The sequence below is a fragment of the Notamacropus eugenii genome, chromosome 4 (assembly GCF_028372415.1).
Source record: "Notamacropus eugenii isolate mMacEug1 chromosome 4, mMacEug1.pri_v2, whole genome shotgun sequence".
In the NCBI taxonomy this organism is placed as follows: Eukaryota; Metazoa; Chordata; class Mammalia; order Diprotodontia; family Macropodidae; genus Notamacropus; species Notamacropus eugenii.
This window is the reverse complement of record NC_092875.1, coordinates 407059436-407073853: the sequence shown is the minus strand read 5'-3', so window position 1 is coordinate 407073853 and position 14418 is coordinate 407059436. Positions and strand designations below refer to the sequence as shown.

Genomic DNA, 14418 nt, shown 5'->3' with positions numbered 1-14418 from the left:
TTTATTGAGTACTGACAGATGAGAATAGAGTTCTTTGTAGGCCATAGTTCTTTTGAACTGAGGGTTTAGCATTTTGTTTTTTCCTTTAGATATGAGGTCCTAAAGATATAAAATTTGGAACTTTTTATTGACCCACTAAATTCCAGAAAAAATACCACCCTGGGGGCGGAGCCAAGATGGCGGAGTAGAAAGATGCACATACACATAGCTCTGAACCCACAGCCCATAGAACATCTGTAAAAAAGAACTCCTGGCGAATTCTAGAGCAGCAGAGGCCACAGAATGGTGGAGTGGAGGACATTTCTGTTCCAGAGAGCCCTGCAAACCTCTCGCAAAAGGACCGTCGCACTGCGGACGCGGAGCCAAGCCCAGCCCTGCGTTGGCCGCATGGCATCAAGAGGAGCAGATCCAAGCGGGCTTTGGGGACAGAATCTCCAGCGGCCGCACGGGTCCCTCCACCCACAGGTGATGGGGGTCAATGAGACGGTCTATTTGGCAGGTCAAGAGGGGAGCAGGGTGCCCCCATAACTCAGGCCCCCTCGGGAGGCAGCAGCGGAGGCAGGAGCAGACAGGGGCTCCCCAAGCAGGCAGGAGCCTGAATCCATTGTTGAAGGTCTCTGCATAAACCCCCTGAGGGAACTGAGCCTGTGAGGTGGCCCTGCCCCCACCTGAGCACCTGAACTTAATCTCACACTGAATAGCAGCCCTGCCCCCACCCAAAGCCCTGAGGCTGGGAAGCAGCATTTGAATCTCAGACCCCAAGCTCTGACTGGGAGGATCTGGAGGCGAAGTGGGTGTGAAGAGAATATTCAGAAGTCAAGTCACTGGCTGGGAAAATGCCCAGAAAAGGGAAAAAAAATAAGACTATAGAAGGTTGCTTTCTTGGTGAACAGGCATTTCCTCCCTTCCTTTCTGATGAGGAAGAACAATGCTTACCATCAGGGAAAGACACAGAAGTCAAGGCTTCTGTATCCCAGCCCACTCAATGGGCTCAGGCCATGGAAGAGCTCAAAAAGGATTTTTAAAATCAAGTTAGAGAGGTGGAGGAAAAGCTGGGAAGAGAAATGAGAGACATGCAGGTAAAGCATGAATAGCAGGTCAGCACCCTGCTAAAAGAGACCCAAAAAAATGCTGAAGAAAATAACACCTTGAAAAATAGGCTAACTTAATTGGCAAAAGAGGTTCAAAAAGCCAATGAGGAGAAGAATGCTTTCAAAAGCAGAATTAGCCAAATGGAAAAGGAGGTTCAAAAGCTCACTGAAGAAAATAGTTCTTTCAAAATTAGAATGGAACAGATGGAGGCTAATGACTTTATGAGAAACCAAGAAATCACAAAACAAAACCAAAAGAATGAAAAAATGGAAGATAATGTGAAATATCTCATTGGAAAAACAATTCACCTGGAAAATAGATCCAGGAGAGACAATTTAAAAATTATGGGATTGCCTGAAAGCCATGATCAAAAAAAAGAGCCTAGACATCATCTTTCATGAAATTATCAAGGAAAACTGCCCTGAGATTCTAGAAACAGAAGGCAAAATAAGTATTCAAGGAATCCACAGAACACCGCCTGAAAGAGATCCAAAAAGAGAAACTCCTAGGAACATTGTGGCCAAATTCCAGAGTTCCCAGGTCAAGGAGAAAATATTTCAAACAGCTAGAAGAAAACAATTCAAGTATTGTGGAAATACAATCAGGATAACACAAGATCTAGCAGCTTCTACATTAAGGGATCGAAGGGCATGGAATAGGATATTCCAGAAGTCAAAGGAACTAGGACTAAAACCAAGAATCACCTACCCAGCAAAACTGAGTATAATACTTCAGGGGAAAAATTGGTCTTTCAGTGAAATAGAGGACTTTCAAGCATTCTTGATGAAAAGACCAGAGCTGAAAAGAAAATTTGACTTTCAAACACAAGAATGAAGAGAAGCATGAAAAGGTGAACAGCAAAGAGAAGTCATAAGGGACTTACTAAAGTTGAACTGTTTACATTCCTACATGGAAAGACAATATTTGTAACTCTTGAAACTTTTCAGTATCTGGGTACAGGGTGGGATTACACACACACACATATGCACACGCACACGTACACACACATAGAGACAGAGTGCAGAGAGTGAATTGAAGAGGATGGGATCATATCTTAAAAAAATGAAGTCAAGCAGTGAGAGAGAAATATATTGGGAGGAGAAAGGGAGAAATGGAATGGGGCAAATTATCTCTCATAAAAGAGGCAAGCAAAAGACTTATTAGTGGAGGGATAAAGAGGGGAAGTAAGAGAAAAACATGAAGTTTACTCTCATCACATTCCACCAAAGGAAGGAATAAAATGCACACTCATTTTGGTATGAAAACCTATCTTACAATACAGGAAAGTGGGGGATAAGGGGCTAAGCAGGGTGCAGGGGATGATGGAAGGGAGGGCATGGGGAGGATGGAGCAATTTGAGGTCGACACTCATGGGGAAGGACAGGATCAAAAGAGAGAATAGAAGTAATGGGGGACAGGATAGGATGGAGGGAAATATAGTTAGTCTTATACAACACTACTATTATGGAAGTCATTTGCAAAACTACACAGATTTGGCCTATATTGAATTGCTTGCCTTCCAAAGGGAAGGGAGGGAGGTAAAGAAGTTGGAACTCAAAGTTATAGGAATAACTGTCAAGTGCTGTTCTTGCCACTAGGAAATAAGAAATACAGGTAAAGGGGTATAGAAAGTTATCTGGCCCTACAGGACAAAAGAGAAGTTGGAGACAAGGGCAGAGAGGGATGATAGAAGAGAGAGCAGATTGGTGATAGGGGCAATTAGAATGCTTGGTGTTTTGGGGAGAGGGGACAAAAGGGGAGAAAATTTGGAACCCAACATTTTGTTAAAATGAATGTTAAAAGTTAAATAAAGAAAGAAAGAAAGAAAAATAAAGGAAAAAATATGCTTAAAAAAAAAATACCTACCCTGTGGAAATTCTGTGAATTGTTTTCTATGTTGTCTTAACTTTTAAAAAACGTCTCTAAACCATTACTCTTTGTTTTTAGAAGAATATTTCTAAAAGGATTTTATTACATACTTGAACTAGTCATTTTTTACTTTGGTTAAATAACTGATTTTATTGAGCAATGATTTTATGTATGGTTTACATATTCCCTAAGGGTATAACAGTAAATTAAAACAGTTTGATAACTTGTCTTCAGGTTTTTAAAAAAATCTTAGAGACTTATTTTTTCGGTTTTAAAAATTATTAACAAATACTTATTTAATGTAATGTAAAAAGAAGGTTTACTTATTAGAACATTTGTAGTTCAAAAAGAAAAGGTATTCATTTATGTATTTTTTCCTTTCTTAGGCCTTATTTGCAACAGAAACTTTTGCTATGGGAATTAACATGCCGGCCAGGACTGTGTTGTTTACAAATGCCCGTAAATTTGATGGGAAAGATTTTCGATGGGTAAGTAACATTACAAGAGAACATGTTGAATTAATTTCCATTTTTTTAATCTGATAGTTTTGTGTTGTGTTCAGTTAAAAAAAAATCTTAAAATCCTGTGATTTTGAAGCAGTTTATTCCATAGTAAGTGATACCACGTGCTATGTTTACTTGTCTCCATTCTCCTTCTTTTGTGTGGATATTTTCTTTTTTAAATGAGGGCTTGCCATTTACTGAGGCCTGGTGATTATGGGAACACTGCTTTTGGAAACCTTAATCAGAATAGTCCCTAAGGCACAACAAAATTTACCTGGGTTGAGGGAATTGGTTGCAGACTTCAGTTGCCGACTATTGAGTCTTTTTAAGGGTGAGGATAAAGAAGTTAAGTGCACCCCCATAGCAACTGGTGAGTAATGAAAGATCCAGAGACCTAACATTAAATCTATCTTCAATACTTAAGCCCTGAAGAAATACTTTTTACTGCCTTTTGTCTTTATACTATAATTATGTCATCTCCTGATATACCTTTCCTCTCTAATAACAATATAGAGTCTTCCCTTATAACAAAGAAAATATGTCAGGTCCAAACCATCCAACACAACACATGTGGCAGCACCCTAGACGTCTAGTCTTCAATATCTCTACCTGCTTTAAAGAAGTATATTTCTCATCTGCTTATCAGACCTAGCTTTCAATTTTCCTTTCATTTACATTATTATATCCATTATATCTTGGTTCTGCTGTGCGGAAGCACTAGACATCCTTTTTTCTCCCTACTTTTTTCCATTATAAAAAGTGCTTCTCTGAACATTTTGGTTAGTGTGGGTCTGTGTTCTGTCTTTGATTGACTAGAGTTACATGTTCACTATTGGGATTGCTGGATCAGAAAGACTAAAGAGTTTAGTGATTTGTCTCATAACTCCACATTGTTACCAAAACAGCTTTTATAGAGACTGTTCAAAGTATTTTTTTTACCCTGGATGGTATCTCTTAATTTTATGTAATCAAAATTGTCTGCCCTGCTTTTCTGGCATAATTCCCTAAGTACTAGTCCTAAGTACTAGGTCGACTATCTAAGGAATAGTGACTTTTGCCTTCAGTCTTCTCCACTCCCTAACATATCTGCCTTCTCTAATATAAAATTGGGGCAGGGGAAGGTATATAGCACTGTGTAATTCCCAGCTTTGTATGGAACATTTTCTATTAATCTTAGATATTCTCATCCCAATTATTTTTTAATAATATCTCATTTTCCCCTAATGACATGTAAAAATAATTTTTAACATTCATTTTTAAAAATTTTGACTTCCAAATTCCTGCTCTCCTTTCCCTTTCTTCCCCCCTCCCTGAGAGAGTAAGCAGTTCAATATAGGTTTTACATATACAATCCTTCAAAACATATTTACATATTAGTCATGTTGTGAAAGAAAACACAGACCAAAAAAAACCCAAAGTGAAAAACAGTATGCTTTGATCTGCATTCAGTTCTTTCTCTGAAGGTAGATAACATTTTTTATTGTGGATCCTTTGGAGTTACCTTAGATCATTGTATTGCTCTCACTCCACTCCAATTATTAAAGAACATTTGTCCTGAGCTATGTTATCCTTAGCCAAGATACTTCAGGATTTTGTTGCCTTTTTAAATGAGGCTACCTTTGCTTTTGTGAGAGAAAGGGAATGTCATCTGGGAGTGATTGGAGATTAGTGTTTGCATTAGGATTTTCCTTTCCTTTATGTTTCAAGTTTGGGGATTAAGGTTCCTTTGTTCCCAGTAAGAAGGAGTTTTGGTCAGGAAAAGGACTAGAAACTCAGAGAAAAAGAGTGAACTGCTTGTTTAATCTTACGCTGAAAGAAAGCTTTTTCCCCTTATGGAAATGGAGTTACATTGGTGGCCATTGACCTTAAGTGTGGAACGTTTTGTCTTGATTTTATTCTTTTAAAAATATGAGAATATATGAGAAGCAGTATGTCTGTAGAGTTCAATGCTAGTTTTCTTAACTTAAGCTGCATAGAATTTCTCTTTAACTTATAACTGGTTATTTGTTTTTTGTAATATAATTTTTTTCCCAATTACATGTACAAACAATTTCAATATTCTTTTTTTCAAATTTTGAGTTCCAAATTCTCATCTTCCCTCCCCTCCCCCACATTAAGAAGGCAAGCAATTTGACAAAGATTATACATGTGCAATCCTGCAAGACACATTTCCATGTAAATTATCGCTATGAAAGAACCCAAAAGACCCAAGAAAAAGAATCTTTGATCTTCATTCAGGCTCTTCCAGTTCTTTCTCTGGATATGGACAGCACCTTTCACCATAAGTCCTTCAGAATTGTTTTGGATCCTTGTTTTGGTAAAAATAACTAAGTTATTTACAAAGTATTAGATTCATGCAGAAAACTAACACAGGAATGGCTAGGTGGCTCAGTGGATTGAGCACTGGCCCTGAAGTCAGGAGGACCTGACTTCAAATCTGGCCTCAGAATGCTTACTAACCATGTGACCGTGTGCAAGTTGCTTAACCCCAATAACCTTCAAAGAAAAAAGAAATCGAGAATACGCGCGTGCGCGCGCACACACACACACACACACACACAACTAATGTATATTTATGTGTGGTTATCATGCATCCTGCTAAGTAGGTACTGAATATACTCAAAATAATCTAACTTTTTTCTTAATAATGCATCATTTTGAATATTGGTTATTTACTGTGCTGTAATGCATTGAAAGTCTATTGGGGTGTGTAGGGCATTTGGCCACTCTAATAAACGACCCCATATAATTTTCCTTATTTCCTGTCTTGTAGTGATTTTATTGTAATTATTTTGTTCACCCTTGCTTTTACACTTTCAACTGCTTTTTCTTTCTCCTTTTAGTGCTAGATATAATAGCCCTCTTGCCCCATTCAAATTTGCTATTTCTAATTTGCTTAGAAACCAGATAATCAAGTCTTTTGGCATTTAGTGAGATGCAGTAAGAGCAGCGAGGCTTGAAAGGTCTCTTCTTAGCAAAGTTATTAATCCTTTGTTTGTGGCTTTTATGAGGTGCCTTTTGGCTATGCAGAGCTTTTTCTTCATCCTTCTTAATTATAGTCCTTAGATGTTTTTCATACAGTTCAAGTTGCCACATCACTTAATTCTGCATAGGTGAAGAATTGCATGACTAAAGTTATGGCTTTTGTCTTAAGCTGCCCCAGGCTTGTCTGAAAAGCACATTTTGAGTGTTTTAAAAAGGGAAATGGCCAATTTTATTACCACAATAGGAATTAGATGGGAAGATTTAGTTGCTGGAGAGTAGTATATATCACTTGCTATTACTTTACTCGTCTTTTGACAAAATTCAAATAAAACAATTCTTTATATTCAGTGGTATATAAGTTCAGTTTTTGAAATGCTTAGGCAAAGAATATGGAGAAACAAAAATTTTAAGTATATTGACTTTGGTATAAATATTACCTTCCCTCACCTCCAACAATTTGAATTCTTATAGGACTAGATGGGCTTTCAGTGGTATCAGGAACTAGTTCCTGCTTGTAGAACTACCTCTACCAAAGCATTTCAGCACCTTCTCTCCAGAGGAGAATCTTGGAGAGTTGCCTAAAATACTTTTGTGTTTAAGTGACTTTCCCTGTGTCAGGATTTGAAGCCAGTTTTTCTTGGCTTTAAGCTGTCTCACTTGCCACTGTGCCATGCTGAATTAATATATCTTTAGTAATAAAACAGAATTGAACTTATTTTAAATACTTCATTAATTTACTTTTTAACTTTTTGAAACCTGTGATGTCTTTTTTCACATAATGAGAAATGAAAGAATGCTGGACATGAGTGTCAGAGGACATTGTTTGGTTTGAAGTCCTAATTCTGCTGTGGTCATTTATGGTGCCAAGCTGAAGGCCTCAGGTACCAGATTGAAATGGAATAGGGGAATGTTCAACGGAAATGAATAAAATGAAATACACAATAGATAATGCTAATTTGTGGTTTTCTAAGTCATTGTTAGGGATCCATTCAAGCCTCACTTTCTATTTGAGTTTGACATACTGTTTTCCCTCTTTGGACTTCAGTCTCCTCATTTGTACAATGAGAGGATTGAATCAGATGATTTCTGGTTAAATTTGGTTGCAGATCTGGCATTGTATGATTCATTGAAATTCTGCCTAGATAAAAAGTTAACTGGTGAGGAAATTGGTGTTTGTATGCTAATAAATTAGCTGTTGTCTTCTTTTAGCTATGGTATATTTTAAAATGTGAATTAATATTTGGCCTAATGTTTAACATATCATTTTAGAGGCAACATACAGTAGTTTTCTCTTTACGACTTGAGCAATTGCACTTTTGTACTCTGTACTTGAGTAGATTTTATTCTGATAGAATATAAGGTCTTTGAGAATAGGAATTCCTTCATTTTTACCTTGGTATTTCCAGCACTCAGCACAGTGATTGGCTCTTAGTAGCCACTTAATAAATGCTTCTTGATTAATTCTAAAAACTTGGACACGTTATTTTGTGGTTGTCTTAAAAAACATACTGAATCTCTTCTTGGAGTATAATTTCTGCACACAGAACAAAAATGGCATTGAAAAACCTTTTTTGCTATTTCTATACTAATAGGAATTTTTAAAAATTCATTTAGATTTCTTCTGGTGAATATATTCAAATGTCTGGTCGAGCTGGAAGAAGAGGTATGGATGAGAGAGGGATAGTCATTCTTATGGTGGATGAAAAGATGAGTCCAACTGTAGGAAAACAGCTACTTAAGGTAATTAAAGTTTATTGATACAAAAAAATTTTTTCAGTATATTCTTTGAAAGGCTGTTGCATTTGAACTTCAAATATTCCTGGTGCACTTTATCAACTTTACAAAGCAAATACTTTGTTTTCACTGTGCTATTTGAGTTCCACTTGCAAAAATGAGGAAACAGATATAAAGATCAACTGAAATGCCAACTTAAAATATTTTCTTGGTATGTTTTGTCAAGGGTATTAGTGGTTGGAGTTATTAGATAAGAAGGTTCAGACTTGCTACTCTGCTCAAAAGTGTCTCCTGCTGTTTGGTACACTATAAATCTACATCATAGATGTCATTTGGCTTAAACTCCAAACCATCCCAGGGAAGGGTTGTCCTCACACCTTATACAGATGACCCATCTCTTGCCGTTAGTGTTTTCCTAGTTTTGTTTACTCCTTATCTGCTCATATAAGTCTTCCCAGCTCTCTGAAACCATCATCTTCGTCATTCCTTACAGCACAAGAGTATTTCATCATGTTTACATACCAGAACTTGTTCAGCCATTCTCCAGTTAATGGGCACCCCCTTAGTTTCCAGTTTTTTGCCACAAAGTTGTTTTCCTTTACTTAGTTGTGCCCATTGTGTCAATTCTTATACTGATTTTGCTCACTTCAATCTGTGTCAGTTCATACAAGTCTTTGTCTTCCCAAGTTTCTCTGAATCTTTCATTTTCATTATTAGGGTGCTATAATAATCCTTGGGTTTGTGCTTCATTCTCAAAGACGACCATAACGTCAAGATGATGACATGACTTGCAGTTGAGCTTGATGGGGGGGCGAGGGGTGGGCTGTGCCAGGTCACAAAGGACAAAGACAACGTATTTCTATATTTTAACTGAACAAGTTGTTCATTTAATCTTCAGCTGATTGGCACCCATTTTACTTCCAATTCTTTGTTACAAGAAAAAGTGCTGATATTTTTGTGTATATGGGTTCTTTCCATCAGTCTTTGTCCTCTTAAGAGTTTGTGCCTAGAAGTGATATCACTAGGTCAGAAAGGTTAGGCCTCTTCAGATTATATGCCTAGAACTTATATTGCTTTATCAGAAGGGATGTGCAAGTTTTGTTTCCCTTTGGGGCATTGATCCAAATTGTTTTTCAGAATATTTACACCAATTCACAGCTCCATCAATAGCGCATATGTTTTAGGGTACATGTTTCCCTATGTACAGTTTTAAAATTTCATATTAAATTTACATAGGTCAAACTTTTTTGAAAATTAATTATAAATTAATTTACTTTACTTAAGTAATGTAATATTTAAAAACAGTAACTTAGTTACTACTTTTTACTACAGGATGTTCTTAGAAACCATGTCATAAAGCACATTGTTGTAAAATAGATTTTGTTTTCCAGTAGAAAAAACCGTTATCCTTTGGTTAGATGCTAGATTTGACCAGCAGCAAAATATATGATTCTCTTTCGTTCAGAGAGTGGTCATTTTGTCCCTGCCAGTACTTCTTGCACTGCTATAGATTGTAACTCCCCAATTCCTCCATAGAGCCGTAAGCTTTTTGAGAACAGGAATTTATTTATTTTTTTTTATTTTGCTATCTCCTCAGCACCTAGTGTATTGCTGGCATATATAGTAGCAGTTTAATAAATGTTTGGTGATGGGTAGAATGTTACAGCTTATTTTCTGCTAGTTTTCTATATTTTCTACTTTCTATACTCTCCAGCACTTGGGATCCATCCCCATGCTGAAGTAATACATGAATGAAATAAAAAACATTTATTAAGATCTTATTATGCGTAAAGTACTGTGCTAAGCCCTGGGGATACAAATAGAAAATAGAGAAATTGCTTACTTTCAGGCAACTCATATTCTTATAGAGGTATACAGCATTTCCTAGAGAATCCAGTCATAGAACGGATGAAAAGGCCCATTAGTCCTTAAGCATGATTACACCTTACAGTAGTGCAAGATAAACCTTTGTAATTATTCTTTATAAGTAAAATCATGCTTTTGAGACTAATAAAATGGGCCTACATGTCCTGTACACACTGAACAGAGGACACCCAAGTAGTGGTGTTATCACAGGGCTTAGGTGTGAATGAATATTGGCTTGGTCAGTTCCTAAAGTTTTGAGCATGGGCAAATCACTTAACTACTGTGACCTTCGTTTTGACTACTGGTAATATTATAAAGAAAGCCCTTTATAAAGCATTAATTCCCATGTAAATGTGAATGGTCCAGGTGGTTATAGCACATAGAGAATAAAACTGATTCATTTTTATTTGCTTTAAAACCTAGTGCTTTTAAACAACTCTGAGCTACCACCCCACACCTGTCAAGTTGGCTAATATGATAGAAAAGGAAAATGACAAATATTGGAGTAGATATGAGAACATTGAAACACTGGTGCATTAAGTAGACAATTTGGAGCTATGCCCAAAGGACTATAAAACCATGCATTTAACCTTTGACCATGGAAAACCACTCCTAGGTTTGTCTCTCAAAGAGATGAAAAAAAAAGGACAAAATTGTGTGTACAAAAATTTCTATTTTATTTGTTTTCTTTCACAACAGGACTTACATGGAAATAAAAAAAAAACAACTATCTGATCAGCAGGTATATAATGTGGAAAGAACATTGGCCTTAGGAAGTCAACTAGTAAATAATCGTAATAATCCAAACATGAGGACCATTTGTACCTTTGTGAAGAGAGTTTCCAAATCAAAGAGATATACAGAAGTATTTATGAAAAGATTAAAGCACCACCTTTGTAGTTTTCATCTAAAAGAAAACACTGAACTATCAAATTACATAGTACAATTTGATAGACACTTAAAATGTTCAACTTTTCTGTCAGTGATTGGCTGAAAATGCTACCATAGCTTTATTTTTAAAACTGACAGGATTTATTTGGTCTTCTCTCTTAGGGCTCAGCTGATCCTCTCAATAGTGCTTTTCACTTGACCTATAACATGGTTCTGAATTTGCTGCGTGTAGAAGAAATTAATCCTGAGTATATGTTGGAAAAATCTTTTTATCAATTTCAGCATTATAGAGCTATTCCCGGAGTAGTAGAGAGTAAGTATGAAATCTGCATTGCCTTTTAACAAAACTAAATTTTTATGTAGGACCATGCAACAAGATAACTAATGTTTGGTTTCATTTTGCATTTACAACTCTCTTTTTTTCTAATGTGTTAAGTTTGGGGGTTTGGTTTTTTTTTTTTTAAACTAAGGTAACTTGACAAAAGAAGCTTTCTATGTAGTTTTGTTGCTCTTTTCTAAGAAGCACTTTAGTAAAAAATAAGTAAAACAAAAATAATTACACATTAATAATTTGATATATTGCAGGATAGTTATTATACTTTCTTCCCTAAGAAAATAGCATTACAAAAGGAGACCCTTTATTTTACTCATTAAAAAAATATTCTGAGAAAGGATTCATAGGTTTAGTGACACAGATAAATTTAAAGGAAAGGAGGTCCATGACACAAAAAAGATTATGAACTCCAGTTATGTACCTTTAGGTTTTAGCTATTGGTGAGATATTAGGAAAAATGCAGGAAGGTAAAATAACTGCTGAGTTCCAGTTGTTTCATTACTCATTAATTCAGAGTTTCTCCTGAAGTAAACTAATCATTCTTCCGTTTTAATATCCATTTCTTAAAAGGGGCCAGAATTATTCCTTTTGACATTTTGAAGCCACCAAACACAGCTGTCCCACAGAATAAAAAAAGTCGAAATGGTTACTGCTAGATGTCTTTATTTAGAGCACGGTGCCACATACAGTGCTGGGGATGCAAATACAAGCAAGCAAGGCAGTGCCTCTGTCACACAGTTGATAAGATTCCTGGGTTCATGCCATTTAGAACCAGAAGAAACCCTGGCAGTCATACCCTCTCTGTATAGATGAGGACTGACAAGGTGAAGTCATTTGACCATTCACATAAATAGTAAGTTAGCAGAGCCTAAAGTTAACCTCAGTCCTTCTGACTCTAAATTGAGTGTTGCTTCTATTACATGCAAAACAGTAAACCAAGTTGTTCTGTCAACCAAAAAGCAAGGTGATGTTTTGGAGTAAAACTTTCATATGACTATTAATGAGAATTCAAGTGTCAAGGAACAGCTCCAGTAAAAAACCAATTGATGCTCTCTGGGAAAGTTTCAAAAATAGGCATGTTAAATTTTAACCTACAAAGGCAAAAACTAGCAGGAATTATTATTGGTAACATAGTTTAATGTAAGACGTAGTGATATTTTATAATGGGTTCTAAGGAGGAGAATTAACAAGTTGTGGACAGTAATGGTGTCAGCAATGTAAAATATTCAGTAAAGTTGTCTCAACAAAGCACCTTCCCAGTGTCAGAAAGAAATAAGAACAGTCTTGTGAGATAGATGCTATTGTATGTAGCCCATTTTCCAGATGAGTAAATCAAGACTCAGGTTAAATGATGTCATGAATAAGCATCACACAGCTGTTAAAATGGGATATAAACACAGCTTTTCATGACTTCAAAACCAGTATTCCATTCATCACACCCTAGTCTTTTCTGGCTCAGTTAGCAGATCACTAGTGACATCTTAGTTTGTGGTAGGGGAAGTGGGGATGAGGAACCTTTCCAGAGTAAATGGGCTTAAGCATTGTGGCAGCTTTTCATTTGTCTCTTTAATCATTTAGAGACTTTGCTTTGAATGGGGCAGTTTCCTCTCCACCTCTCTTCTCTTCAACTGACCGGTTTATCTTTAAACTTTGTGACTCATCTTCTCTTTGGGGGAGACAAAATGACATTGAGCCAAGGATATGATCTATCTGGAAGACTGAGGGCTTCTCAGTATTAGCATAAAGTAAAGTATACCAGATGGAACTGCTGTCCATTGTAATGTCCCTAAGGCACAGGATCAGTGGGATATGGGTTGTTGTTTGGGCAGAGGGAATAGAAAAGTAGATATTAAAGATGTGGGGTGATGAGAGTAGAGGGGTTTTTGTTCATTTCTCTTCTCTTCTGAAAAACAAATTATAAATTGACTTCAGGCATGAAGAGTAAATTGACTTCAAGAGGCAGTGCAGTAACCACCTCCACTCTAAAGCACTCACTAATTCCTTCCAAGGTGTTGCTCCCTTTCTTCAGATTACTTGGTATCATATATGTCAATGTCCTCCTCACTCCAAATGTAAAGGCTATCCCAGAGACCGTTTCATTTAGGGTTTTGTATTCCAAGCACCTGGGTTGCTTCCTTACATGGCGTATTTGCCCATAGTAGTTTGTTGAATTGATGATTCCCAGTGGAAGAAGTAAAAATGTAGGTCTTAACGTGGTTCCCCCACACACATTTTTTTCACATATACGTACTTTAATTTACAGAGGTAAAGAAACTAGAAGCACAGTATAATGCAATAGCAATTCCCAATGAAGAAAGTGTAGTCATCTACTACAAAATAAGGCAACAGCTTGCCAAACTGGCTAAAGAGATTGAAGAATATATCCACAAACCAAAGTACTGTTTGCCATTTTTGCAGCCAGGACGATTGGTAAAGGTAAGCTCTCTTAACTGCTCCACTCCTCAAATTTTCTTTGTAAAAAATTATGCCCCATAATCTTAGTACCAGAATGCTCCATATCATAAGAGTTTATGGAGAGAATATAAATGATTTTTTGTACCCATTTGATAAAGGCAGAAATAGGACTCTTGCATATTAATCCTCTATATTTTTAGTAAATAAAAGTAGAAACGCATGCCTTTAATTTTTTTTTAAAATAACTTTAATTGGTAATGTTGGTTTTTATATTATATACTTCTTCTGATGTATTCCTCCCCCTTCCTTTTCCAGAGAGCTGTACTTTATAATAAAAAAGGGAGGAGGGGGAGTGTAGTTCAGCAAAACTATTCAAGATATCCAAAAAAAAGTCTGATTTTATATGCAGGATTGTACAATCTATTGCCCCACCTCAGCACAGAAGTAGGGTATGAGGTGTCTTTTTATACTTCTTTGTTGAGGACAAACTTAATTATAATTTCATAGCCTTCCATTTCAATTAATTGTTCTTGTTTTATTTCCATTTAAATTGTTAACAGTTGTTACGTGTATCGTTTTCCTTGTTCTGTATACTTCAGTTTGCTTCCTTACATGTGAGTCTTTCCATGCTTTTGTCATCTTCATTGTTTCTTACAGTGCAGTAATAGTCCATTACCTTCACCGTCACATACCATAGTTTGTTTAGCCATTTTGCAGTCAACGGAATCC

The 14418-nt window shown here is 36.4% G+C and overlaps 2 protein-coding genes across 2 annotated transcripts in view; one reads left to right on the top strand and one right to left on the bottom strand.

Moving 5' to 3' along the window:
• DHX29 (DExH-box helicase 29) overlaps window positions 1–14418 on the bottom strand; it is a 360925-nt gene that overhangs the window by 93381 nt on the left and 253126 nt on the right. The window lies entirely within an intron of this gene.
• The window catches only part of MTREX (Mtr4 exosome RNA helicase), a 98350-nt gene that overhangs the window by 34515 nt on the left and 49417 nt on the right, over window positions 1–14418 (top strand). Inside the window, exons 14-17 of the mRNA XM_072605600.1 lie at window positions 3348–3449; window positions 8064–8189; window positions 11103–11253; window positions 13538–13710. Coding sequence (XP_072461701.1) covers window positions 3348–3449; window positions 8064–8189; window positions 11103–11253; window positions 13538–13710 — 552 coding nt within the window. The remainder of the gene's footprint in view (window positions 1–3347; window positions 3450–8063; window positions 8190–11102; window positions 11254–13537; window positions 13711–14418) is intronic.